This window comes from Eumetopias jubatus, unplaced genomic scaffold (assembly GCF_037043125.1).
Source record: "Eumetopias jubatus isolate StellerSeaLion01/CBP00866 unplaced genomic scaffold, mEumJub1_p1.0 scaffold_10, whole genome shotgun sequence".
Taxonomy (NCBI): Eukaryota; Metazoa; Chordata; class Mammalia; order Carnivora; family Otariidae; genus Eumetopias; species Eumetopias jubatus.
In genome coordinates, this window is record NW_028274816.1 from 58843507 (window position 1) to 58867020 (window position 23514).

General features: G+C 51.3%; 2 protein-coding genes across 3 annotated transcripts; one reads left to right on the top strand and one right to left on the bottom strand.

Annotated features, from left to right (window-relative positions):
• Positions 1-9030: 9030 nt before the first annotated feature.
• Positions 9031-13991, top strand: LOC114199592 (kallikrein-1-like). 2 transcript variants are annotated; one of them, XM_028091561.1, is made up of 5 exons: positions 9031-9076; positions 10029-10185; positions 11472-11758; positions 11906-12042; positions 13836-13991. In XM_028091561.1, the coding sequence occupies exons 1-5, from the start codon at positions 9031-9033 to the stop codon at positions 13989-13991; spliced, it is 783 nt and encodes a 260-aa protein (XP_027947362.1). The 2 variants fall into 2 exon arrangements, with proteins under 2 accessions (XP_027947362.1, XP_027947363.1); XM_028091562.1 differs by having other exon boundaries at positions 11472-11752.
• Positions 13992-20275: 6284 nt separating this feature from the next.
• KLK4 (kallikrein related peptidase 4) lies at positions 20276-23451 on the bottom strand. The gene is made up of 5 exons (XM_028091556.2): positions 23380-23451; positions 21876-22038; positions 21191-21441; positions 20968-21104; positions 20276-20428 (listed from the first exon to the last, which is right to left on the bottom strand). The coding sequence occupies exons 1-5, from the start codon at positions 23438-23440 to the stop codon at positions 20276-20278; spliced, it is 765 nt and encodes a 254-aa protein (XP_027947357.1). The 5' UTR covers positions 23441-23451.
• Between the last annotated feature and the right edge of the window lie 63 nt (positions 23452-23514).

Below are 23514 nucleotides of genomic sequence, written 5' to 3' on the forward strand. Positions count from 1 at the left end.
AGCTTAAAAATCATGGCACCTTGAATGTGTCTGCTGGCCATGGGGACATATCCAATCCAAGATGCTCATCAATGCATCCTCGCCCCACCAAGGAGGCAGAAGGCAGGGGCTCAGCCAATAATAGGACCCAGGAGTCCAGAGGTGGCCCCATGAACAGGCCTGCGGTGCATCTACTGGACTTTCTGTCTCTCAGGTCCTGTGCCTCCATCACCCTCTGGAGATTTCCCTCTCTCTCTGCCTCCAGGACTGTGTCCTCTGTGTGTGTCCAACTCTAACTCAGTCTCTCTATCTCTCTGACTCCATGTCTGACTCTGTTTCTCTCTGTGTCTCTCAGTTTTCGAGTCCATCTCTCCCCCTCCCTCCTCTCTTACTGGATGTGGAGCTGAATGGAGCCAGTGCCCAGCTCTGTCTCTCTGAAGTCACCGACTCTCTCCAGCTTCTTCTCCTTTTCTCTCCCTCCTTCTCACACTCTGACTTGCTGTCCCAGGTTCCACAAGTTCTCCTTCTCTCCCCATTCTTCTTCCAGGAAGTCCCTGAGCAGGGAGGGTTGTCTGACATTGAAATCATGGCCCAAAGACATGGAATGTAGGAGGACAGCAAGTTGGGAAGAACTGACATCTCAAAATATTGAGTGTCCCTATCCATGAACATAGAATCTCTCTCCAGTTATTTTGGCCTCTGATTTCATTCATCAAATTTGGTAGTTTCCTTATATAGATCTTACATTTTATTAGATTAGTTCCTAAGATCTCATTTTTGTGAGTGTTAATGTAAATAATGTAAATAGCATTGTGTTTTTAATTCCAAATTCCTACTATTCATTGCTGTTATGTAAAAAGACAGTTGACTTCTAGATATTAGCCTTACATCTTGCAACTGAAAAATTAATAAAAGGCAATTTATTATTATTATTTTTAAAGATTTTATTTATTTATTTCACAGAGAGAGACAGAGAGAGAGGGAACACAAGCAGGGGGAGTGGGAGAGGGAGAAGCAGGCTTCCCGCCGAGCAGGGAGCCCCATGTGCGGCTTGATGTGGGCTCGATGTGGGGCTCGATGTGGGGCTCGATGTGGGGCTCGATGTGGGGCTCGATGTGGGGCTCGATGTGGGGCTCGATCCCCAGACCCCGGGATCATGACCTGAGCCAAAGGCAGACGCTTAACCACTGAGCCACCCAGGCGCCCCAATAAAAGGCAATTTAAAACGGAGTCTGGGGCCAGAAGGGGGAGCTCTGATGCTCTAACATTTGTCAGTTGCAGACCCCAACAAGAAGAGACATACCTTGCATTTTCAATAGGAAGAAGCATATATTTTACTAACCCAGCAGGAAAAAGAAAGATCTTCTCCTTTCTGGGCAACAGCCCCACCAGTGAAGGACTGTCACAACTCAGCCAATGAGAAGCCACTGCACTGCAAACTCCCAGTTACTCCAATGGACTTTTTGTTCATAACAGCCCCTCCAACTCTTTCCTTTCCTCAATAAAAAAGCATTCCTACCCTGTGTTCTCCGGACTTGCCTATGCTTTTGCCATAGGTTGCTTGTCTCAAATTGCAATTCTCTGGTATTCCTGAATAAACCCATGTTGTGGGTAAAATAATTTACAGTTTTATTTTTAGGGTTAATAGAACCTTGCTGTAATTGCTTATTAATTCCATGAGGCTTGTCAATTTTTTCTGTGACTTTATAGATAGACAATCATGTCATCTGGGAGCAAAGACCTTCTTAGTTTTTCCTTTCTAGTTAGTATACCTTTAATTTACTTTTTTTGGTGCTGGGTTCTTATTGCATTAGCTAGGACTTCCAGTATAATGTTGCATAAGAGACATGAGAGAAAACACCCTTTCCCTGTTTGCAGTCACAGGGGGAAAGAATCTAGTTTCTCACTATTAACCAATGTGATTTGCAAGATTTTTGTATCGGTTCTTTATGGAGTTGAGGGAGTCCCTATCTCTAGGTTTATGCTGCACAGTGTTTTTTACGTCAGTGGAGGAAAACAAGCTTAGAAATCCACAATCTCATCAGAGGCAGCAGGAAATCTGCACAATCTTTGCTCAGGAGAGAGATATTATCTTTATTAATCCGAGCTATAAACATATCTGCTCTGGAGGCATATTTATTTTTTGGACAACAAATAAATCTTTATGAGAGCAGAATGTTATCTTTATTAGCTAGAACAAGAAACAGATTTTTTTCTGAGAGACATCTTTATTGTCCTGGACAGTAAACAAACTGCTCTGAGGGAAATAACCATCTTGCAAGACTGGTTGCTAGACAAAACTCCTATGTAGGCAAAATATGTTAATGCCTTCGCTCAGAAAACATGCAGAAACATGGGAGTCCATGGAGAATTCTATCCCAACACTGTTTACAACACACCCTCCATCATTTTCTGCAGGACAAGCTTTTCTCGCTGACCACATCCACGTGTCCCCAGCCTGGCCAGGCAGAATGTGGTCATTTGACCTGGATATACAAATCCCACCCTAACATACATGTCTGTGTGTGTATGGCTCTGACCTTAGGAACATATCTGTGGACAGTTAAGACCTGAACATGTGCACGCACCCACGTGTATACACAGACAAACACACAGGAGTTTATAGCTAATGAGGTCAAAGGAGGTGGGGGAAATTTCTGGAAAAATAGGCAGCAGTTGTACAACCTAGAGAAAGAGCATTGCTTAAAAAACCCAAGGATGTTTGGGGGCACCTGGGTGGCTCATTGGGTTAAGCATCTGCCTTTGGCTCAGGTCATCATCCCAGGATCCTGGGATGGAGCCCCGCATCCTTGCTAGCAGGGAGCCTGCTTCTCCTTCTCCCTCTGTCTGCTGCTCCCCCTGCTTGTGCTTGTGCCCTCTCTGTCAAATAAATAAATAAAATCTTTAAAAAAAAGACTTCTGGAGAAGTTGCAAGAACAGCATATATGAATAATATGTAGGTAGAGCAGGGCACAGGGAAGTGGTAACAGTATAAGAAAATGTTCCTGTCCTGAGGGATTTTTCCACTCACTTTCCCAGAGACCCAGGATGGTGACAAGGTCCTGGAAGGCAGGAGTGTGAGCTCCACTCCCAGCTCTGGCAAATGACCCTCAATGTGTGGGCATTTAACTGTGTTGCTTCCCTCATCTCCCCACATGATGTGCTGCATGGGGCCTACTGCCAAAGGCTGTGTCAGGTGCAGGACTTAGGGTCCTGAGGAGGCATGACTGGGGAGGTCAGAATGGCATGAAGCTGGATCTGGGGATGGAGAGGTCTGGGGGATGGCTCCTGGATGTTGTGGGAGATAGGGGACCTGAACTTCTAGTTTGGGGAACAGGATAAGGGACATTTCCCAACTCCCATACTATGTGGAAGGATGCACTGGAGTCATGGGGCTAGAGCCCATGTGTGTTTGCCTCAGGACTGCAAGGAATCTGAGAGGCAGGGCATGACTCTGGCTCTAATCCTAGATCTAATCCTGTTAAGAACAGGTAAGTGGAACTCCAACATCCCATAGGGTTGAGAGAGCCCAGGTTGTTTACGCTTTGGTCTTTTTGTCTACCCCACACTCAACTTGTGCATAGCCATCTGCCTAGACAACTCCATGTGGGTGTGGGTACAGTCTGCATAAACACAGTACCCAAGGGCAACTGTGGGCTGTTTCAGGCATCATCCAGCAAGTGCTGTGAGACACAAGGTCATCACCATGAGGTCATGTTGTTGAAACTAGCCCCACCTGTGTGACTTCACCCACCACTTGCACTACCCAGAGTGCTGCCCACGACTGCCCCCTGTGGGTAGGGTCTGGGTGGCATCTCGCTGAGCCCTGGTGTCTGATAAGGAGCCCAAGACCACAGGAAGCCATGGTGGAAAGATGGATGAGCAATGTTGGATGTCATCTCTCCAGGAATCCTAGGCTCCAAGGCTCCATTGTGGAAGGGCCATTGTCCAGAAATTGGTTTGGTTTGAAATGAGTGAGTTGGGGTTGTATGGGGTTGGGTTAGGATTGAGTTGGGTGGGTCAGGTGATATTTTTGTTGGGGTTGTAGATGAGGGTCAGGATGGAGATGGGGTGCTGGATCCAGAAGGTCTCTCCACAGGGTGACTTGGGGGACCCCTGATCTGCCTGTGGGTTTTCTGGCCCCTGACTGACTATATTCCTCTACTCCAGTTCTTAGGATCTTAAAATGGGTTTACCTCTGCCCACTTTTTAAAAATTACTGTATAGTTAACATGCTATGCTATTTTAGTTTCAGTTGTACAATGTCTACTTACTTATTTTATTTTTTAAAAGAAGACATTTCATTATTTTTTTTAAAAGTAAACTCTATCCCCAATGTTTTAGTGAGTTTAGAGAGAAAAGTTTTACCCTACCCCACCACCATGAGATCAAGAGTCCCATGCTCTACCAACTATCCCAGCCAGGTGCCCCTCAATACACCAAGAGCTTCTTTAGTTACTCAAATAGGAAAGGAGGAGGATTTTCTATCAAGTTAATAACACATATCTCAGGCTGGACCATCATGAGTTGCTCTGATTTTTCAGAACAGCCTTGGTAATCAAAATGGTGGAAACCAAGAAAACCATTCTCTTTCTCCTCTGAGACCCCCAAAGATGAACCTTGAGGTGCATGAATCTAGCTCCTGAGACCTACATAGTCCATTGCAGGAAGTACTGGATTTTGCATGAGGATACTCCTGATTTGGGTGGTCAGATGAACCAGGATCCCTAGACCCTCAAGTGCTTTGCTGCCTTTTCCCTTCTGGTTCTGAGACCATGCCTAAGAGAATCCAAAGTCCCTTCATTACCTCAGACCATGATTTCCATGCTCTTCAGACAGAAAGAGCCATCCCTTACCCCACCCCAGGATGACTATCACTCACCCTTCTCTTCCTGTTTGCATTCCACCATGACCCCAACCTTGTTCCTGGACCTCCCACTTTCTTAGAATGCCAACAGCTCATAGGAGACCACTTCTAGCATTGACCCTGTGACAGGGAAATATCCAGTTCTCCCAACTCTCAGCCCAACTGAAAGCCTCCAGCCGCGGTTCTGGGATCCCTCACTCCCAAACACCCTAAACCCATCCAAGATGCTCTACTTAGCCCACCAGAACTATTACCTTAATCAGTGATGTTTTACAACCTCAAAAGCTCACCACAGGTCTCAGAAGATTCTCCAGCTGGGACTCACTAAAACTTTTCTCTCTCAGCCTCTGCCCCTCTGGGATCCTTATGCTGGGGTTCTGGAAACTCCTAACATCCCAGACCACACAGCCTCTTCCCCCAGTGTGATTCCTCAAATCACCTGGCCCCCACACCACATGCTACTGCAGATGCTGCCCTCTTGTCTCCTGCCTGATCCCTGTGGTTGGCTCTACTCTCAACATAGTCCCCCCACCCAGGCCCTGCCACCAATCCACAACCCCAGGGATGGCTCCAGAATTCCAGAACCTTCCCAAACTGCTTGTTCATCTCTCCAGACCCAGAGCTGTGCTCCTGTGCCCCCATGTCCTTCCAACTCCACAGCACAGTTCCAACTTTTAGCCTAGACCCTCAGAGCCCCACTGCTCATGAGCACTCTCTCTAGGGAAAAAAAAAAAAATCTAAAAAAAAAAAAAAAAGAGTTCATATATCCGCGAGGTAAGATGTATTTCTGGTGTATGGTGTATTTCTGGCTTTAGGAACTGCAAGCAAACTGCTCCTGGTGGTGTTCACCATTCTATGTCTGCCCTGAAAGAACCATTTACCTTTTATAGCCACAGAGCTGAGATTTCTGAAATCCAAACCTAGAGTCTTACCCTCTGAGTGGCTGAATTACAATGCAAAATGAGTTCCCAGCCATCCTGGTGTCTGCTGTTAAAATGAAGGCATGACTGGGAAAGAAGAGCATTTGGCAGTTTGAAAGGAGATATATGGGAAGTCCCTGAAGAAAGGGAAGATAATGTGGAAAGGGTCCAAATAGAGATGTGATCTGACCCAGGGTCTAGGGGATGGAGAAGATCCAGGGAGCAAGTATGCAGTGCTCATGTCTGAAAGGCTGTGAGGCACCTGGGGTCAGTCCTGGTGCCTCAGGGAACAGTATACTCTCCCCGGAGGGAGAGCCCAAGAGGAAGAGTGTGTTGGGCGGGGGGGGGGGGTGCGGACACGAGTGGTAAAAGGAGGTTTCTCAAGGAGCAGGTGGGGTGACTTTGTGTCTGGAGGGATCCATAGGGGAGAAGGATCCAGCTTACACCTCTCCCCCAGACTTCAGCCCAGTTCTGGTCTGTCCTCCACCATGTGGCTGAACCCAGCGGGTCCCCTGCCCACTGTCAGCTCCATCTGGCCAGCTGTTGCCTCAGTGCCTAGCTATTTGTCAAGAACTCTGAAGAGTCTAAGATTTTATCACCTTGCAAACAGTGTTAGCTGGCCAGTTTCATGGGTACTGGCAGAACACACCAGATCCTGGGTCAGAGGCAGGATTTTACTACTCATGGCACAGCAGGCAGCGTAGGCTTTCTATCCACACCAGTTCACCTGGCTCCCCAAGGCCAGGTGATCAGAGGAGCGTAAGGGGGATTCTGTGCACACAGTGGCTTGTGCCATAGCTGAGGATCTGAGCTTAGGAATCTTTAATCTTATAAGGGGGCTGCTGGCAAATTTGCCCAAAGTTAGTCTCTGGCTGAGATATGATCTTTATAATTCTGGGTTGCAAACAAAATTGCTCTGGAGGGACATGTAATTTTTATTGTCCTTGGCAGTAAACAAATATTATCTTTTATTAAATCATGGACAGTAAACAAACTTTCTCTGAGGGAGATACCATCTTGAAAGGCTGCATGATAGACAAACATCTTGGAAGACAGTCCAGAGTGTAAAATGTATTAATTCCTTTGCTCTGAAGACATGTGACATGCCCATGGGGAATTTCTAACAACATGAGTCCAGCCTCACCCTCTACCTTTCCCCCCAAGAAAGGGAAAGGTAACATCACTCAGTTTTCCTCATGCTCTTCCTCCACCACAACCACATGCTCTCTGCTCACCGGAGTTCCAGCCCAATTCCCAACAACAGTGGGAAGAGTGTGGTCATTTGATCTGTGGGATCTGTGTCAAATCCTGCCCTAGTGTTGGCTCCTGTTTGTGTGTGTGTATATATGGCTTAACCTTGGGGGGTTATCTCTGTTTCCCAGTGTAGAGGTTCATAGTTCTTTGACCTTGAAATCTGCCTGTTTGGTACTTGTGCACAATGCAGCTGTGTGTGTGTGGCACGTGTGTAAGGCCTTACCTGTCTCCTATTTGCCTGTACTTGTGAACCTTGTCATCATATGTGAAATGCAGTGAGAGACCTTGAACATCAAGCATCTGACTTGAGGGCTGGTGTAGAGATGGATAAATATGTCCCGTCCTGAAGCCTGTATCTCCAGCTATGTCTCTGTCATCTTCAATGTCCAGCTCTATGTCCAGGTGTTGCAATGGAGTCTGATCCACTGGGTCCACACCTGAATGCCTTGGGTTGGACATGTGTGGGTTTGGGGTTTGGGTTGATTGGGTTGGGCTGTACTGGGTTTTGGTTGAGGTTGTGTATGTGGATTAGAATGGGGATTGGGCACTGTATCCAGGGGTTCCTCACTCACGCTGAGGCACATTTCTTCCACAGGGTGACACTGATCTGTGTGTAGGGGAGGTCAGATCACTGACTGAATGTATTCTTATACCCCAGCCTTTATGGTCTTCACCTGTGAGTGTCTGTGACCACTTCTCTCACTTCCTATGTTGGGAGCTTCTCATGTTGCTCAACTCCGAGAGGGGAAAGATTTGATCAAGTGCTTGACATGAGAGGGGCTGGACCCACATGTCTCCCACAGGTGAGAGCCCCCTTCCTGGTTCATAGATGGCTTTCTTCTCTCTGTGTCTTAACATGGCAGAAGGGGCAAGGGATCCCTTTTAAGTGCACTCCTTCCATTCATGAGAGCTCCATCTTTGTGACATAATCACTTCCCAAAGGCCCCATCCCCTCAAACCATCACATTGGGGAGAGGAGTTCAACATATGAATTTGGGGGGAACGCAGACATTCTGTCTACAGCATGTAGGACACGTTGTGGGCCAACATTGGAGGCCCGAAAGCTCTAGTTCTTGAATCTCTTCTGGGAGTCCAAAACGTGATACTCAATGCCACTTAATCCTGAGGTCCATTAACAAGGCCCCTGAGATCTAAATGTTCATTGGAGTGGGGCCACTGGATTTGTTGAGGATTCTCTTGACCTGGAAGGGCAGGTCATCTGAGTTTCCTGGGTCATCACATGTCCCGGTTGAGGAATGAGGAGTTGGGAGAGGCTCTATGTCAGGACCCCTGCATTTTTGGAGAACATTGGATTTGAGGATGCTAGGAGACTCGCTCCAGGATACCTTTGGAATTTCATATCTCTGGGTCCAGTAGTGCTGGGCTTGTGGAATTCTGGCACCGCAAGAGTTCATTTTGACGGGAACATTATAGTAGGGGAACTCATTCCTGCATCTGGAAATACAGGAAATTCGGAGTTCTGAAAGCCAAGCTCACATATTTCAGGGATGTTGGAAGTTGGGGGACAGGCATCTTGGCTCAGGGAGGTGCAGCGATCAGAGAGCTTCAGGGACATAGTGCACATATTTGAGGGTCCGATGGGCTCTGGGGTATGAAATCTCTCTTGGAGTGTAGGCATTGGAGGCTTTGTAATAGGCATCCTGATTCTCCAGAGCTGTTGATTCTGTCATTCTTGGGCTTCGCCTCACTGCCTGTATCACCAAGAGCAAGGCAACAGAGCTGTAGGCCCTGGCCCATTAGGCCTCAGACCCCGGAATAGATCCAGCATGATTAAGGGCCTAAGAACAACAAGTGCTTGCTCTTCCATCCCTCCCATAGCCCTGGGGGGGGGGTGCTGTCCACACCCAGAAGCAGGGCCAGGCCTTGGCCAGCTTCTTGGTGGCAGCAGATCAGGGGCGTGGCCACGGGGGGTGTAGGCTTTAAAGGCTCCCCAGGGTTGCTCCCCAGCTCCTAGTTCACTCTGTGTCAGCTCCTGGACACTCTGTCACCATGTGGTTCCTGGTCCTGTGCCTGGCAATGTCCCTGGGGTGGACTGGTGAGTAGAGGGGATCCGAGAGAGGGAGAGGGGCCTGACTCTCATGGTGCTCTGACCCTGCCGCCCCCACGAGGCCATCCCTTCTCCCCATCTGTGCAGCCCTATTCCTCCAGGCCGCAGTCCAGCCCAGGCAGGGTACCCAGTCTCTTCCTACCTCACCCACCCCCACCACAAAACCTTCTTTAGCTCTTCACCCAGCCATCTTCCTTACACTCCTCACTGCCACACTGGGTACCTGCTTCCTCCCAGTGACCCCCAGGCAGTTTCCAGACACACACAGCCTGGGGCCATCTCTGTCTCTCTCTTTGGGGTTCCCCAACTCATCCCCTCCTCACTGGACCCCGGGACCCTGATCTTCCTGTCCTACCTCCTAATTCTCCAGGGTCCAGTGCTCTGGCTCCTGAGCCCCCGGGTGACCTTTCCCATCCAGCTGTCATCTCTCAGCCCCATCCCCTAAACACTGAAACCTTCTCAGAACCTCAAATGCCACCTCAGGCGTAGAAGATATCTAAGCCCGAGACCCCTTAAAGACCCCCAAATTCTTTCCTTCCAGTCAATGACCCTCTCCTCTGAAGTCCCTAACGCTTGTTTCTATACCCCTTCCTCTTCTCTGAGCCAACATCTCCACCAAAGCCAGTTGTCCCCCAGTCCAGGAACTCCAAATCACTGCGGGACACCTGGTACCCACACCACCAGTTGCTCCAGATGTTGCCTTGTTCTCTCCTACCTGATTCCTGGGGTGGGGTCTATTTCAGCAGAATGTCTCCCCAGGCAGGACCCATCACAAACCCAATTAAGAGACTGCAGGAGAATTCCAGACTCTTTCCATACCCCTTGCCCGTCTCCCCAGACCCCCAGCTCTGCTCTTCTGTGCCCTTGTACCTCTCCTAGCCTAGGTCCTCCCGGCCCCATTGCCACCTCCCAGCTGCCCTGACCCAGCACCCCTCTGCAGGTGCTGTGCCTCCCATCCAGTGCCCAATCAGCAGAGGCTCAGAGTGTAAGAATTTCCCACCCTGGCTGTCGCTTGTGTACAATTTCAGCAGTATCAAGTGCGGAGGCGTCCTGGTGCACCCACAGTGGGTGCTCACAGCTGCCCACTGCATACACAAGTGAGTGGGGGCAGGGCATGTGGGGAGGGGGCGTCTGTGCTCCCACGGGAATAAACAACGGGGCACCGACCCTGGGTTCACCTCAGGGGAGGCTGGGGGACTGAGGGAAACAGATGGTACTGGGCTGGGTCCCATGGACAGTGGCAGGGACAACCCCAGGGAAGCCCTCCCATGGCAGCCTGTGTCTCTGTCTCTCCCTGTAACTGTGTCTCTGTGTCTCTCAGTAACTGCTCTGTCGTGTGTCTATCTGAGTAAGATTTATCTCTGTATCTCTCTCTCTGTTTGGTGTCTCTGTGTGTCTCCGTGTGTCTGTCCACCTCCGGGTCCCTCTGCTGCCTCCCTGTCACTGTAGGTCTCACCCTCCATCTCTCTGCCCCATCTCTCTCTCTCTCTCTGGGTCTCTGCCTCACTCTCTCTCCCCCATCGCTGCTGAGCACCCCCAGGACGAGACTGAGGGGGACCCCCAGAGAAAAGGAAGGGATTATCCTGAGATGTGTGTGTGAGGGGGCTTCTCATGTGCCCAGCCCCTCCCTCCAGGACAATGAAGCGCCGCAGGGGACACAGGGGAGGGCTGGTTTCAGCTGGAGCCTGGTGGGGGCCCCGGAGGAAGGAGGAGGAGGAAGGGGGCAGTGGTGGGGGAGTAGTAAGGGGGGTGGAGGACGAGAGGAAGAGGAGACAGTCTGGGGGTGAAGGGGGTGTGGAGGAGGTCAGGGGAGGGAGGGGGATGCCGAACGTGGGCTGCAGGCCCGCCCCCCCGCTGCTGGGGAGCCAGCCCCACAGCCCCAGCTGCAGCTGAGCTGACCCCAGGCCCCTCCGCCCTCCTCGGGGTCCTCCCTCCCTGTTTTCTCTCAGGCTGCCCCCCCATCTGTATCCCACCCTCTGCCCTTGCTTCCTGTCCCTGTCTCACTGGACCTGTTGCTCCTTCTTCCTGTCTGTTCTTGCTTCCTTCCAGGGACCTTTTCTCGGGGCCGCTGCCTTTTCGCTTCCTCTCCTGTCCCCTTTGTGCTCCTTCTGGCTCCCTGTTCTACCCTCTGCCTTGCTCCTTCTGTTTCAAGCTCTCTCTTTTTCACTGTTTCTCTTTGTCTCTGGATCTGCCTTTCATGCTGTCACAATCTTTTGTTTTCCCAAGGTCTCTATTTTTCCGTGACTAATTCCTTCCTGCAGGCTCTCTCTCTCTCTCCCTCCAAGGTTACTCCTTGTCTCTCTCTGTCTTCGAGACCCTCCCTGGCCCCATTTCCCTTTCGGCCTTCTCTCTCCTCATTCCCTGGGGCCCCCTCTCTCCCCAGCAATTACCAGCTCTGGCTGGGTCGCCACAACCTGTTCGAGCATGAAGACACAGCTCAGCTTGTCCAGGTCAGTGATAGCTTCCCACACCCTGAATTCAACCTGAGTCTCCTGAAGAACCATACCCAGCTCCCCGGAGAGGACTATAGCCATGACCTCATGCTGCTGCGCCTGGCAGAGCCCGCCCAGAAAACGGATACTGTGGGAGTCCTGGACCTGCCCACCCAGGAACCCCAACTGGGGAGCACCTGCTATGTCTCTGGCTGGGGCAGCCCTGAACCAGGTAAGTGCACGCCGGGGGCCAGACCGTGCAGCCTGGAGCCCAGACACTTGGGTGTAGGGAGGAGGGGGCTGGGGACCGAACTCGGGGTCTGAGGGAGGAAGACTGAGGAGGCACCTAGGGTCTGGCCACACCCTTTCCCCCTCTTGGTCCTAGACACATACCTCGGCAATCTCCAGTGTGTGGACCTCAAACTCCTGCCCAATGATGTATGTGCCAAGGCCCATTCCCAGAAGGTGACAGATCACATGTTGTGCACTGGGAACTTGGAGGGCAACAGTGACACCTGCCCGGTGAGCCAACCTCTCCCCCTCAGCCACCTGGCCTGGGGGAGGGGACCCAGATTCGGGGCGGGGGTGTGAGGGTTAACCAGGCATCAGTCCCACTGCTGCCCAGCTGTAGAGCCACCCCCCAGTGCCTCAGGCCTTGCCCTGTCCCACACCCCCATCCAGGTACCACCTGCACCCCAGTCTTCCACATCACAATCCATCCCTTCCTCCACGCAGCACGTGCTTACTGAGCATCTGCTGCGTGCCCAACACCAACCTAGCCCCTGGGAAGACAGCAGTGACCAGATAGAGAGGAGCCCCCCCCCAGGAAGCCCCCCCCCAGTGTGAGCGGCACAGACAGAAACAGTGAACATGACACAGAAGTGACAGTGCCTGTTAGGAGGTGCTGGTGCCGTGGGGCAGAGGGAGACATTGTGGAGCCGGGGGAGACAGCCGGTGTGCTGAGGGAGGAGGTGGGATTGAGCAGACACCTGCAGCAGGTGAGGCTGAGCCCCGCGGAACGTGGGGAAAGAGCAGAGGGAGAGCAGGTGCAGAGGCCCCGGGGGAAGTGGGCCTGGTGTGTGTGAGGGTGTCAGCGAGGCCAGTGTGGATGGAGCCCAGGGAGCAAGGGGAGAGGGCGGGAGGTGACACCGGAGGGAAGACAGGGGCCCATCCTGTGGGGCCTCACCTGGGGCCACAGGGAGGGAACTTCCACTCCTCTGAGGGACCCGGGGGCTGTGGGCAATGCTGAGCAGAAGCAGAACGGGGCCTGACTTGGGTGTTCCCAGGTCCCTCAGGCATCTGTGTGGGGTCAGGCCACAAGGGTGAAGGGGGGCGGGGAGGGCCTGGTGTGCAGTGAGGACAGGGGTGGCCAGGGTGGAGTCAGGGAGGGCGAAGAGGTCCACTTCTGATACCTCTAAAGGGAGCCCACGGGGTTTGCTGAGCGACCGGGAGTGAAGAGAGGGGCAGACAGGACCTAGAATGATCCAAACTTTGGCCTTCGTCTCTCGGCTGAGCAGCTCCAAGGAGACGTCTACACTCACAATATCCCACACACACGACACGCAGGTGGCACCCCAGCCTTTCACCTCCCCAAGGCCCGCCTGAGCCCACCGCTCTTCCCCAAGCCCGGTCCTCCTCCACCCTCGGGTCCGGAAGTCGCCCCCCCAACTGCCCCTCCCCCAACCCATCCGACCCCAAGCCTGGCCCCTCCTGCCCACCCCCACCGACTCACCTACTGTCCCCTCGTGTCTGTTGCCGAGCTCAACCCAGGTTTGTCCTTGTTCAGACCGGGACCCTCACCTCAGCCTTCTTCACAGGCCTCTGGCCCTCATTCTGCCCCTCTGTCTCATCTCTGTCCTGCCGCAGTGGGTCATTCTAACCTCAGAACTGACCTTGCCCCTCTCTGCTCACGGGCCTTGCGGAGGAGTATCCAGTCAGAGAAAGCTATTTGGGAGAGGTGACATCAGAGATGAGCCCTGAAGTTTGCAGGGTCTGGTAGATGGGTCCCACGTCTTTTCCCTGCTGACCTGTCCGCTGGGACTATTCTGGACCCCCGCCCCTGCCCCACGCAGAAAGCAGACCCTGCAGGCTTCTCCCCGTTGACCAGGACTTGAGCTGCTGTCCTCTCTGTGCTCCCTGCTGGAAGCCCACTGGTCCTCTGGAAGTGGACTCTGGAGAGAACTGTGATTTTTTCCCCAGAGCTGGGTTGTTGCTGTCTGTGCTCTGTGAGCCCAGGTGTTAGAGCTGGCGCTCCGCTGGCAGGCGGAACCTGAGGCCTTGCTGACCTTCCTTTTCCTCCCCCTTTTGTGCTGCAGGGTGACTTGGGGGGCCCACTGATCTGCGACGGTGTGCTTCAGGGCATCCCAGCCGGGGGCCACATCCCATGTGGCAGCCCCAGTATGCCTGCTGTCTACACCAAACTGATTCCCTACCTGAAATGGATCAAAAAGACCATGTTGGTCAACAGCTGAATGCCTCTGACCTTCCCCTCCCCTTAGTCAAATAGAATACACAGCAGACAAATTCTGGCATCATTTGTCCTTTCTAGATGTGGAAGTTAGGGACCCACCCGGCCTGTGTCCTAAAGTGTGGAGTCAGGGGTAGAGACGGGGAAGACCAGTGGCTTTCAAATTGGGCCCCCCCCCAGCTCCAGGGGACAGCTTCTCACACAGGTTCTACAGAGACACACTTAAGGCAGGGGTGGCCATGTTCTTGTGGGTGAGATGGGTGTCCACCCTGGAAGGGTGGACAGTGACTTGTGGTAGATGCTCCCCACGTGGCACTGAGCAGAGTCAGAAGTACAAAGCACATGCAGGCACACCAAGGATGGAGTTTAAGCACAGCCATGAGTGAAAAAGTGTGAACACACAATGAGTCATGGAGCATAACAACCTTACATAAATTACACTGTGCGCCCAGGATACTCGTTCTGTAGAGTGCAGTCAAGTAACGATGCCCAGTGAAGACGCCAGAAGGGGTGCCTGTGGGGCGTGGGAGTGGATTATGGGTATGAGAAGGAATCATTAGTTATTAGTCAAGGGCTTGAGTCAATGAATTGAATTTAAACACAGGGGAAGGATCAGTTATGGACGCTGAGTCAACGGTCCATGAGCCAAGGAATACAGTTACTTCGGCCCCCTGCCCATTAGGCCCCAAAAGAGAGTGAATCTAGAGGGAACTGCGTGGCAGGCCTCCTCAGACACCACTGCGGGAAGCTCGGGCCGTCGCCTAGGGTCAGGATCCAGGCTCGGAGACGCGGACTGGGGACAGAGCTGTTAGGGACAACACCCCCACCCCCCACCCCCCGGGCACATGGGCAGGGACAGTGACTGAAAAGCTCACTGGGGATGTAAGTGCCAGTCGGACACCAGTGGTGATGCTGCTGGTGCTGACCCAGTCCGGTTCTGCAGTTGCTGAGCTCGGATTGGTGAGCATGAGGTCCTGGCCGCGGGGCCCTCGGTCCCCGCCAAGGTTGTCCGGACCCAGTCGGAAGTTGTAGTTGCTGTGGATGAGCACGTCAGTGCCCTGGCAGCCTCCCCCTCAGCTGCGCTCCCACCTGAACGTCAGCCCCATCTCAGTTCCATCTACAAGCAATTCTGTAGCAAACCCATCCCGTCTCAACCCCTCTCCAACTTCCACCCGAAACCCTTTCGGGAACTGAGGAAGAGCCCTCCCTCTTCTACTCAGGTCCCACCCCAGAGACGAAGCCCCGCCTCGGCACAGCCCCGCTCCCAATTCAGGCCCCGCCCCAAGCCCTACACTCCGCTTCAAGAGCACCCGCAGGGGGTGAAGTGGAGTCCCTCTTCCTGCAACCTGGCCATCTCCCAGGGTGGTCCGCATTCCATGCCCTTAGTGATGGGGCTTTGGCCGGGCCCCGGCCTGGACTCCTAGAGGCGGGGTCAGAGCACAAAGGGGAGGAACCAGGGCTCAGGGGGCGGGGTCAGGACCCAGGAAGGTTCAGGAAGGTGAGGCCTGGACACAGTCTTCAGTCAAGAAAGCTATATGTTGGGACCCCTTTTCTGCACCTCTCTCCCTACACACACCTCGCCTCTCCCCGCCCTCAGACACAACAGTTGCAAAACCTGCCTGGGTGCACGCAGCATCTCACATTCACACGCCTTCCCTCCCCAACATGGGGCCTCTCTGCGCACGCAAGAGTCGTGGGGGAAGTCTCAGGCTCCACCGAGTCCTCAGGTGAGTGTGAGGCCGTTAGCTCAGGTCTGTCCGCCCCCCACCTCGCTCTGTTCTTCCACTGTCTCCCAAGAGATCTCTGGGTGGGGAAGGGCAGTAGGAAGGGCACCTCATCCTGGGCCCTGGGACTTTAGCCCTGAGAGGTGAAGCCTAGAGACACAGAGACAGGAATGCGAGACAGCCGGGAGGAAAACAGAGAGAAAGTGTCAGCAACAATTCCGAACAGGGAAGATGGCGTGACAGTGACACACACACACACACAAACACACACACACACACACACACACACACACAATCAAAGAAAGAGAAACACAGTGAGGTTCAGAAACATGGAGATTCAGAGAGAAAGAGAAAGATAAGGCGGGCGGCCTGGGCAGCGGAGTCGGTCTGCCTTCGGCTCAGGTTGTTGTGATCCCAGGGTCCTGGGATTGAGTCCCACATAGGGCTTCTTGCTCAGTAGGGAGTCTACTTCTCCCTCTGTCTGCCGCTCCCCCTGCTTGTGCTCTCTCTCTCTCTGACAAATAAGCGAATAAAATCTTAAAAAAAAAAAGAAAGATAAGGCAAGGGTGTCAGAGGAGGGACAAATCAGGTGATGGAGACAGACAGCAGGACAGGAGAGCTGACGGATGCTGCATCTGGAGGATACAGAGACAGCAAAGACAGAAAGAGAGAGAAATTACCAAGCCAGAGATACAGACTCAGACTCACAGATGGAGAGACAGAGACATCAGAGACCCAGAAGGTGATGTGGGGGCCAGAGAGGCAGGACACGGACTAGCCTGTCACTCACTCACCTGGCTTGATCTGGGCTGGGCTGGGTTCCAATCTGCCGCTGCTTCCTGGAGCCACAGAGAGGCTTACAAGCTCCTCTCCACAGGCTCACCCACCCCTACAACTGGTGGACACATGCCATGGGGGGTCAGAATGCTGTTCTCTTCCAGTCCACAACCCCCCAACCCACCCACCTCCCGGACCCCCATCAGGGTGTTTAGAGCATGGTTTGGGGAAAGGCAGCACTTTGAGAGTGAGTTCTGACCCAGAGCCCCAGGCTGCTCTCACCTCCAGCTAGCACCTGATCTTCATTTCTGGAGGTCTCCCCACTTCAGTCTCCTTTGTGTTAGGCTTATTGGCTATTTTTTTGTCTAACACCTTGGCTCCTTTATATTCACCCATTCTTCTTTCTAATCTAATTATTCAAAGCTATAAATCTGCCGCCCCACACAAGTTTTCATGTCACATTTTTATCGTTCAGTTCAAAGTTTTTAAAAATTTCCATTATGATGACCTTTTCATCCATTTTTGTCCATTATTATTTAATTTTTATCATGAATTATTCAGGTGAGTGGTTGCATTTTAACTTCTGTGCATATGGGTATTATGTTGATGTGCATATTGAATTTTAATTTTCTTGCATCGTGGCTGGAGAATGTGGTCTGTGTGATACCAAATCCTTTGCATGATAGTGGTGTTGAAATCTCACACTTCCGTGGGATGCATTGCTCCATTTCTCCCTGTACTCCTACCAATTTTTATATTAAGTATATTCAAATTTGGAGTTATATTTATTATAAAACTTTTTTATGAAGAATTATTACTTTGTAGCGACCCACTCTGCCTAGTAATGGTTTTAGTATTAATGCCTAATTTGACTGATAACAGTAAAGCTACCTTACTATTCTTAGGGGTAATATTTCTTGGTAAATCATTTTCTGCTTTCAACTTTTCCGTTAGCTGGGGTGTGTCTCTAATAAACAGCATAGAACCCTTTCACATTCTAATCTGAGTTTAACCAATTCCATTTATTGTGATTATTGATATATTTAGTATGATTAATATCCTCTTACTTTTAAATTACTGTTTATCTTGCTTTTTTTGTGTTTCCTACCTTTAGGGGATCGTATAATTTTGTGGGATTTTTTTTCCCCTTCGTTTTTCCCTTTCTGCTTGTTTGGACTTAATTTACCCTATTTCTACTCTTTAGTGGTTACATTTTATATTTTAGTGCATTGTATTTTCCTTGTCATGAAACTCAAAATATTTTATAATTTCCAGTATGGTTTCTTCTTTGAGCTGTGGGTTATTTAGAAGTGTATTTCAAAAATTGACACACGTGGGTGGCTCAGTCAGTTAAGCGTCTGCCTTCAGCTCAGGTCATGATCCCGGGGTCCTGGGGTCAGGAGTCCTGCCCTGGGCTCCCTGCTCAGCGGGGAGCCTGCTTCTCCTCTACCCCTCCTCCCTGCTTGTAATCTCTCTCTGTCTTTCTCTCAAATAAATAAAAATCTTTAAAAAAAAGCCATGTGGGGATTTTCTGCATTATCATTTTGTCATGATTTCTGGCGTAATTACCTTGTGGTCAGACAACATACTCGATATATTACAACTTTGAGAATTGTTAAGATTTGCTTCATAGCTCAGTATCTGGTCACTTTTTGTTAATGTTGTATGAAGTTTTTTTAATTAAGGTATAATTTTTTATTGAGGTATATACTGTGCAACGTGTAGGTGTCAAGTGTACGGTTCAAGGAGTTTTGATGAATGCATGACCCCTGTAGCCCACACTCCTGTCAAGTTCTAGAAAATTTCTGTCACCTCAGAAAAGTTCTCTTACATCACTTCCCACTGTTTCCACATTTACTCCTCCTTCCCATCCCATGATAAGTTTTGTCTGTTCTAGAATTTCACGTAGAAGAGGAACCATACAGTGTGTGATATTTTGTGTCTGGCTTCTTGCACTCAGCGTAATGATTTTGAGATGCACCTCCATTGGTGGGTCTATCAACAGTTCACTTCTTGTTATTACTGAGTAGCTTTCCATGGAATGAATATGTCATAGTTTGTCCTTTCACCCATGTATGGACATTTGGATTGTTTCCAATCTGGCTATTATGAGGAAAGCTTCGATGAGCATTCTTGGCTAGTCTTTTCTTTTTCATTGCTCTTACAAAAATACCTAGGCGTGGACCTCTTGGCCATGGGGTAAATGGATGTTCATCTTTCTCGGAAATGGCCAAACTGTTTTCCAAAGCAGTTGTACCATTTATACCCCCTCAGCAATGTGTGAGAGTTATAGCTGTTTTACATGTGAACCAACACTCGGTGTTGCAATTCTTTTTAATTCTAGCCATTCTGGTAGATGTGTCTTTTGGAAAGATTGTATATTCTTCAGATACTGGGTGCAGTGTTCTATATATAACCATTAAATAGAGTTTGTTAATCCTATTGATCATCTATGTTCTTATTCACCTTTATCTTGCTCATTCTAATATCTTCTTCCTTTCTTTCTTTCTTTCTTTCTTTCTTCTTTCTTTCTTTTCTTTCTTTTCTTTCTTTTCTTTCTTTTCTTTCCTTCTTTCTTTCAGTAGGCTCCATGCCCAATGTGGGGCTTGAACTTACAACCCTGAGATCAAGAGTTGCATGTTCTACCAACTAAGCCAGCCAGGATCCCCTGTTCAATTATTTTCTTTCTTCTTTTTTTTGGGGGGGGGGATGGTTTTATTTTTATTTTTTTCTCTCTTTAAATTTTTTATTGTTATGTTAATCACCATACATTACATCATTAGTTTTTGATGTAGTGTTCCATGATTCATTGTTTGTGCATAACACCCAGTGCTCCACGCAGAACGTGCCCCCTTTAATACCCATCACCAGGCTAACCCATCCCTCCTAAGAACCATCTTTAAATCCTCTTCTATAAGTGGGGATTTGTTTATTTAACTTTTAGTTATTTCACTTCTTACTTTATGTATTTTGAGGAGTATCTCCAGATGACTAGATTCCCAAATATTTATTAATATATTCTTGAATAGACATTCTTAGCACTATATTCTTATGGATATAATTTATCAGTGAAGAGTATGATAACAATTCCAAATATTCTTGGGCCCTCAGTCTCCCCCCATCTCTGCCCTCACTCTCCATATTTCTCCATGATTCTTCCCACCATGCCCCAGTTACAGCAGGAGAGTTCTGAGGCAGATTCAAATGAAAAATTCTTCAAATGCATTTAAGAAGACAAAACCAAAACAAGTTAACCAAAGCAAAAAGAAAAAAAAAAAAGAAAAAAACTAAGCAAGAAAACCTCATTAATTTGTCATTTGCCGACTTGACTTTTGAAATTGGACAACATCCACAGAATCAATTTCTCTTAACTGCTCAAGCATATCTCCTCCCTTGGGAATCCAGTGGCCCTCCTGGGGGAAACTAAGGCCCAAGGAGGAAAAGTTATTTGCTGGAATCCTGTGAATGGGAGTGGAAGCAAGGATGACAGTTCAAACAGAGCCTGTGTTTCTCTTAGATTTTATTTCTGGGCTTAAGAGAAGGGAACAAAAAGGTGAAAAACCAACCTTCTCTGCTACTGCTTAGGCCGGGTCAACATTGTGCCACTAGGGGGCACTTAGTACAGAAAAAGATTCTTGGTGGGATTGGATTCCTGGGGCTGAGGGAGGAGGGGGTTGGGGGTCTAGACTCCTGGGTCTCAGGGAGGAAAGCACTGGACACCCAGGGTCCTGAATCCCTTCCACAACATATACTGGGGGCTCAGTTTCTTGGGACCAAGTTCCAGTAGTTAAATGTCCTGGATGGTTTTCTGTATCCAGTCAGTGAACTTGCAGAGGTTGGTGTAGACACCTGGCACGTAGGGTAGGCCACACTGGGCTTGTCCAAAAGACACGAGGCCCTGCAGGGACCCGTTGCAGACCAGGGGGCCCCCAGAGTCACCCTGGTTTTGGAGAGAGGAATGGAGAGAATCCAAAACAGAGAGAGGGTGGAGACAGATTGAGATCAGAAAGGAACCAAAAGACACCAAGAGACAAAGACAGGGAAATAAAAGATAGCAACGCACACCTTTGAGGTCCCATCCAGTGCCCAGACTGTAGGGAATTTACTCCCCTAGGTTCCAACAGCTGTTTGATTCTCCTGGGTTTGTTGTTATTCTGCCTCTCTCTTTTTATCTCCCCCTATGGCTTGTTTCTTCGTCTCTGACTCCCAGAGTCTCCATGCCTCTCTGCATTTCTTGGTATATTCTGTTGCCCCCCCCCCATTTCTCTTTGCATTTCATCTCTACGAGTCTCTCTCTCTGTTTCTCCCTGAGGTATTTATGTGTGGGTGCGCGCGCGCTCATGTCTATGACTCTGTTTCTCCATCTCTCTATCTTCCCATGTCTGTTTCCTCCCGCGTGCCCATCCCTCCCTTCTCCATCCCCCCGCCCCCCCCCCCGCCGTCTCCTCCTCCCTCCCTCTCTCCTCCCCCATCTCTCACGTTGCAGGAGTCCTTCCGGTCCTGTCCTCCGCCAGCACAGAACATGCTGTGGTGGTACACGGGGGCATAGAAGGCATTGCAGATCTCCTCGGGCACCACCGAGATATTCACGCACTGGAGCACTTGGGGCTGCCTGCCTGCGACGCAGAGTCTGGGTCAGTCCCCTCTGGCTGGGAGGAGAACCCTTCAGGGAGGGCGGACGTACTCACACTCAGGAGCTCACCATCAGTCAGCTGACCCCAGCCAGAAACGAGGCAAGAATCCCCAGCTGTTGGGCACTGGGAGGCAATGCTGATGTTCTGGATGGTGTCAGACCCGGACACCGATTCTTTCAACTTGATGAGCATGAGGTCGTTGGCGATAAAGGGTTTGTTGTACTCTGGGTGCTGTATGGAGAAGGTGGCCTCCATCATCCGGCTGCCTGGCTCTCGGTTGGCCTCAAGACTGTGCAGTCCCAGCCCGACTGTGTAGGAGCTGAGGGCCACGGGGGACGGGTTAGTTTTGTGGCAACTCCACCACTATCTCCATTGTCACCCTCAGGCACAACCCCATCTCCACCCATTTTCCCCAACCCCATCCTCCTCGCTAAGCACGGCGCTAAGAGCTACCCAGCCATGATCTCAAATCCTCATTCACACAATCAATAATCCAGCAACAAGAATTTGTCTTAACCCACCAGTGACTCAGCAACTGAGATGGGATTTCGACCCAGGGCTGTCTTTCCAAAGCAACAGCCCCCACTTCCCTCGCAGAGTCTCGCCTCACAGAGGTTTCCACTCTTAGCACGGAGGCGGAGCCAGATATTAGGCCCCTTCCCCCAGCTAACAGTACATCCAGGTCCCGTGTTTCCCCCCCACCCCCGACCCTGCCCCAGGACCCGCCTCCACCCCACCCCGCCCAGCACTCACTCCTGGAAACAGTGTGCCGCTGACAGCACCCACTGTGGATGCACCAGAACGCCCCCGCAGAAGAATCCGTTTTCCGTGAATAGTGCCGCCTGCCAAGGCTGCGAGTGCGGGCTGCAGTCCTCGCCGTTGATGATGTGGCCTCCGCCACCCGAGGCCAAGGATCCTGAGGGCGGATCAGGGCTAGGGGCGGGCTCGGGGCGGAACAAGGCTCCTGGGGGCGTGGCCACGCACTAAGGGCGTGGTTAGGGCTTCCAGGGTGTAGTCAGGTCTGGGGATGGTCTCTGGGTGGAACCAGGGCTCCTAAGGGCAGGGATCGGTGCAGGGGCGTGGGCTAGGTTGGGGGGCAGGCTCAAAAAGCAGGACTAGGGCTCCTGCGGGCGGGGTCTGAGGGGGTTCACGGCGCAGGGGGCGTGACCAGTGCTTCAGGGGAGGCTATGGTGCAAAGGCGTGACCAGGGCCTCATGGGTGGAGTCAGGGATCCTGAGGGCAGAGTCGGGGCTCCTAGGGGCGGAGTCATGAATGCCAAGTTAGGCTCGGGAGGTGGGACCAGGCCTCCTGAGGGCGGGGTCCCTTTTATGGACCAGATCAGGTTTCTTGGGGTGGGATGGGAGTCGGGAAGCGGAGATCAGAGTGGAGGAAAGGGGTCTCTTGTCGAGAGGGGAGTTGCAGCTTTGAGCCAGCCACACCCATCTCCAAGATCCATATACTCTCTCCGTCTGTCTCTTCCTCCCTCCCTCCCCCCCCTCCCTCCCTCAACACACATACACACACACACACACACACACACACACGCACGCACGCACCACGCCAGGCTCGTGTACTACCCGGGCCACAGTCGCCCAGAACAGGCAGAAACCCTCAAACAGGGTGCAGAGACAAGGGTGACACAGCCAGACGCTCAAAGAAACAGTGTCGCTCTTTGTGGCCTTCAGTGTCCCGCCTTCCCCGGCTCAGCCTCCTCCACAGTCGCACCAGCAACAAGCTGGCTCGCAGAGAAACCCCATCACGTCGCCCCGTAACGTGGGTCTCTGGGGGTCCGTGGATCAGAGACTCAGGAAGCAGGCACATATTACCCGAAATGGGTGACTCCTCCAGAAGCACAATCTCCCTGTTAGCGGCACCCTGGGCTTCCCACGTCCTCACAGCATCATCCGCCGCCGTTGTCACTCCACGCGATATTTACAGGCACAGACCGTCGGAATCCTTCTCCCAGTAACGCACCGCCTCTCACCGGTTCGAGCACACAGCTCATCACAATGTGTCACACACAGAGGTGTGCAAAGCCACACACACACAATGCATCGGCAGCACACACACAAACTCCCTATGATACAAGGAATCACGTGTGTGTAACCGGAGAGCACGGTCACGTGGTACTGTCACATAGGCAGCTTTAGTCATACCTAGGAGGACACTGAGTCATGCCTGCACAGGAACAAACACTGTGCCCCAAGGCACAGACAGTCACACACACACACACACACACACACACACACTCAGATACCTGTGACACCAAGGATGAGGTACCCCAGGAAACAGCCCCAGGGGTTTCCTGCTGTGGTCATGATGTCAGCACCTGCACACAAGGGTGATGAGTCTGGGGGGACCTAGAGCTCAAATCTCTCCCTCCATCTGTCTC

Excerpts from the sequence above, each read along its gene's own strand:
- LOC114199592 (XM_028091561.1), top strand. The coding sequence starts at position 9,031 with ATGTGGTTCCTGGTCCTGTGCCTGGCAATGTCCCTGGGGTGGACTG. Across the intron at positions 10,186-11,471 it reads GCTGCCCACTGCATACACAA|CAATTACCAGCTCTGGCTGG; the intron begins GTGAGTGGGGGC and ends CTCTCTCCCCAG. Across the intron at positions 11,759-11,905 it reads CAGCCCTGAACCAGGTAAGT|ACACATACCTCGGCAATCTC; the intron begins GCACGCCGGGGG and ends TCTTGGTCCTAG.
- KLK4 (XM_028091556.2), bottom strand. The coding sequence starts at position 23,440 with ATGACCACAGCAGGAAACCCCTGGGGCTGTTTCCTGGGGTACCTCATC. Across the intron at positions 22,039-23,379 it reads CCTCATCCTTGGTGTCACAG|GATCCTTGGCCTCGGGTGGC; the intron begins GTATCTGAGTGT and ends ATCCGCCCTCAG. Across the intron at positions 21,105-21,190 it reads CTGGGGTCAGCTGACTGATG|GCAGGCAGCCCCAAGTGCTC; the intron begins GTGAGCTCCTGA and ends TCTGCGTCGCAG.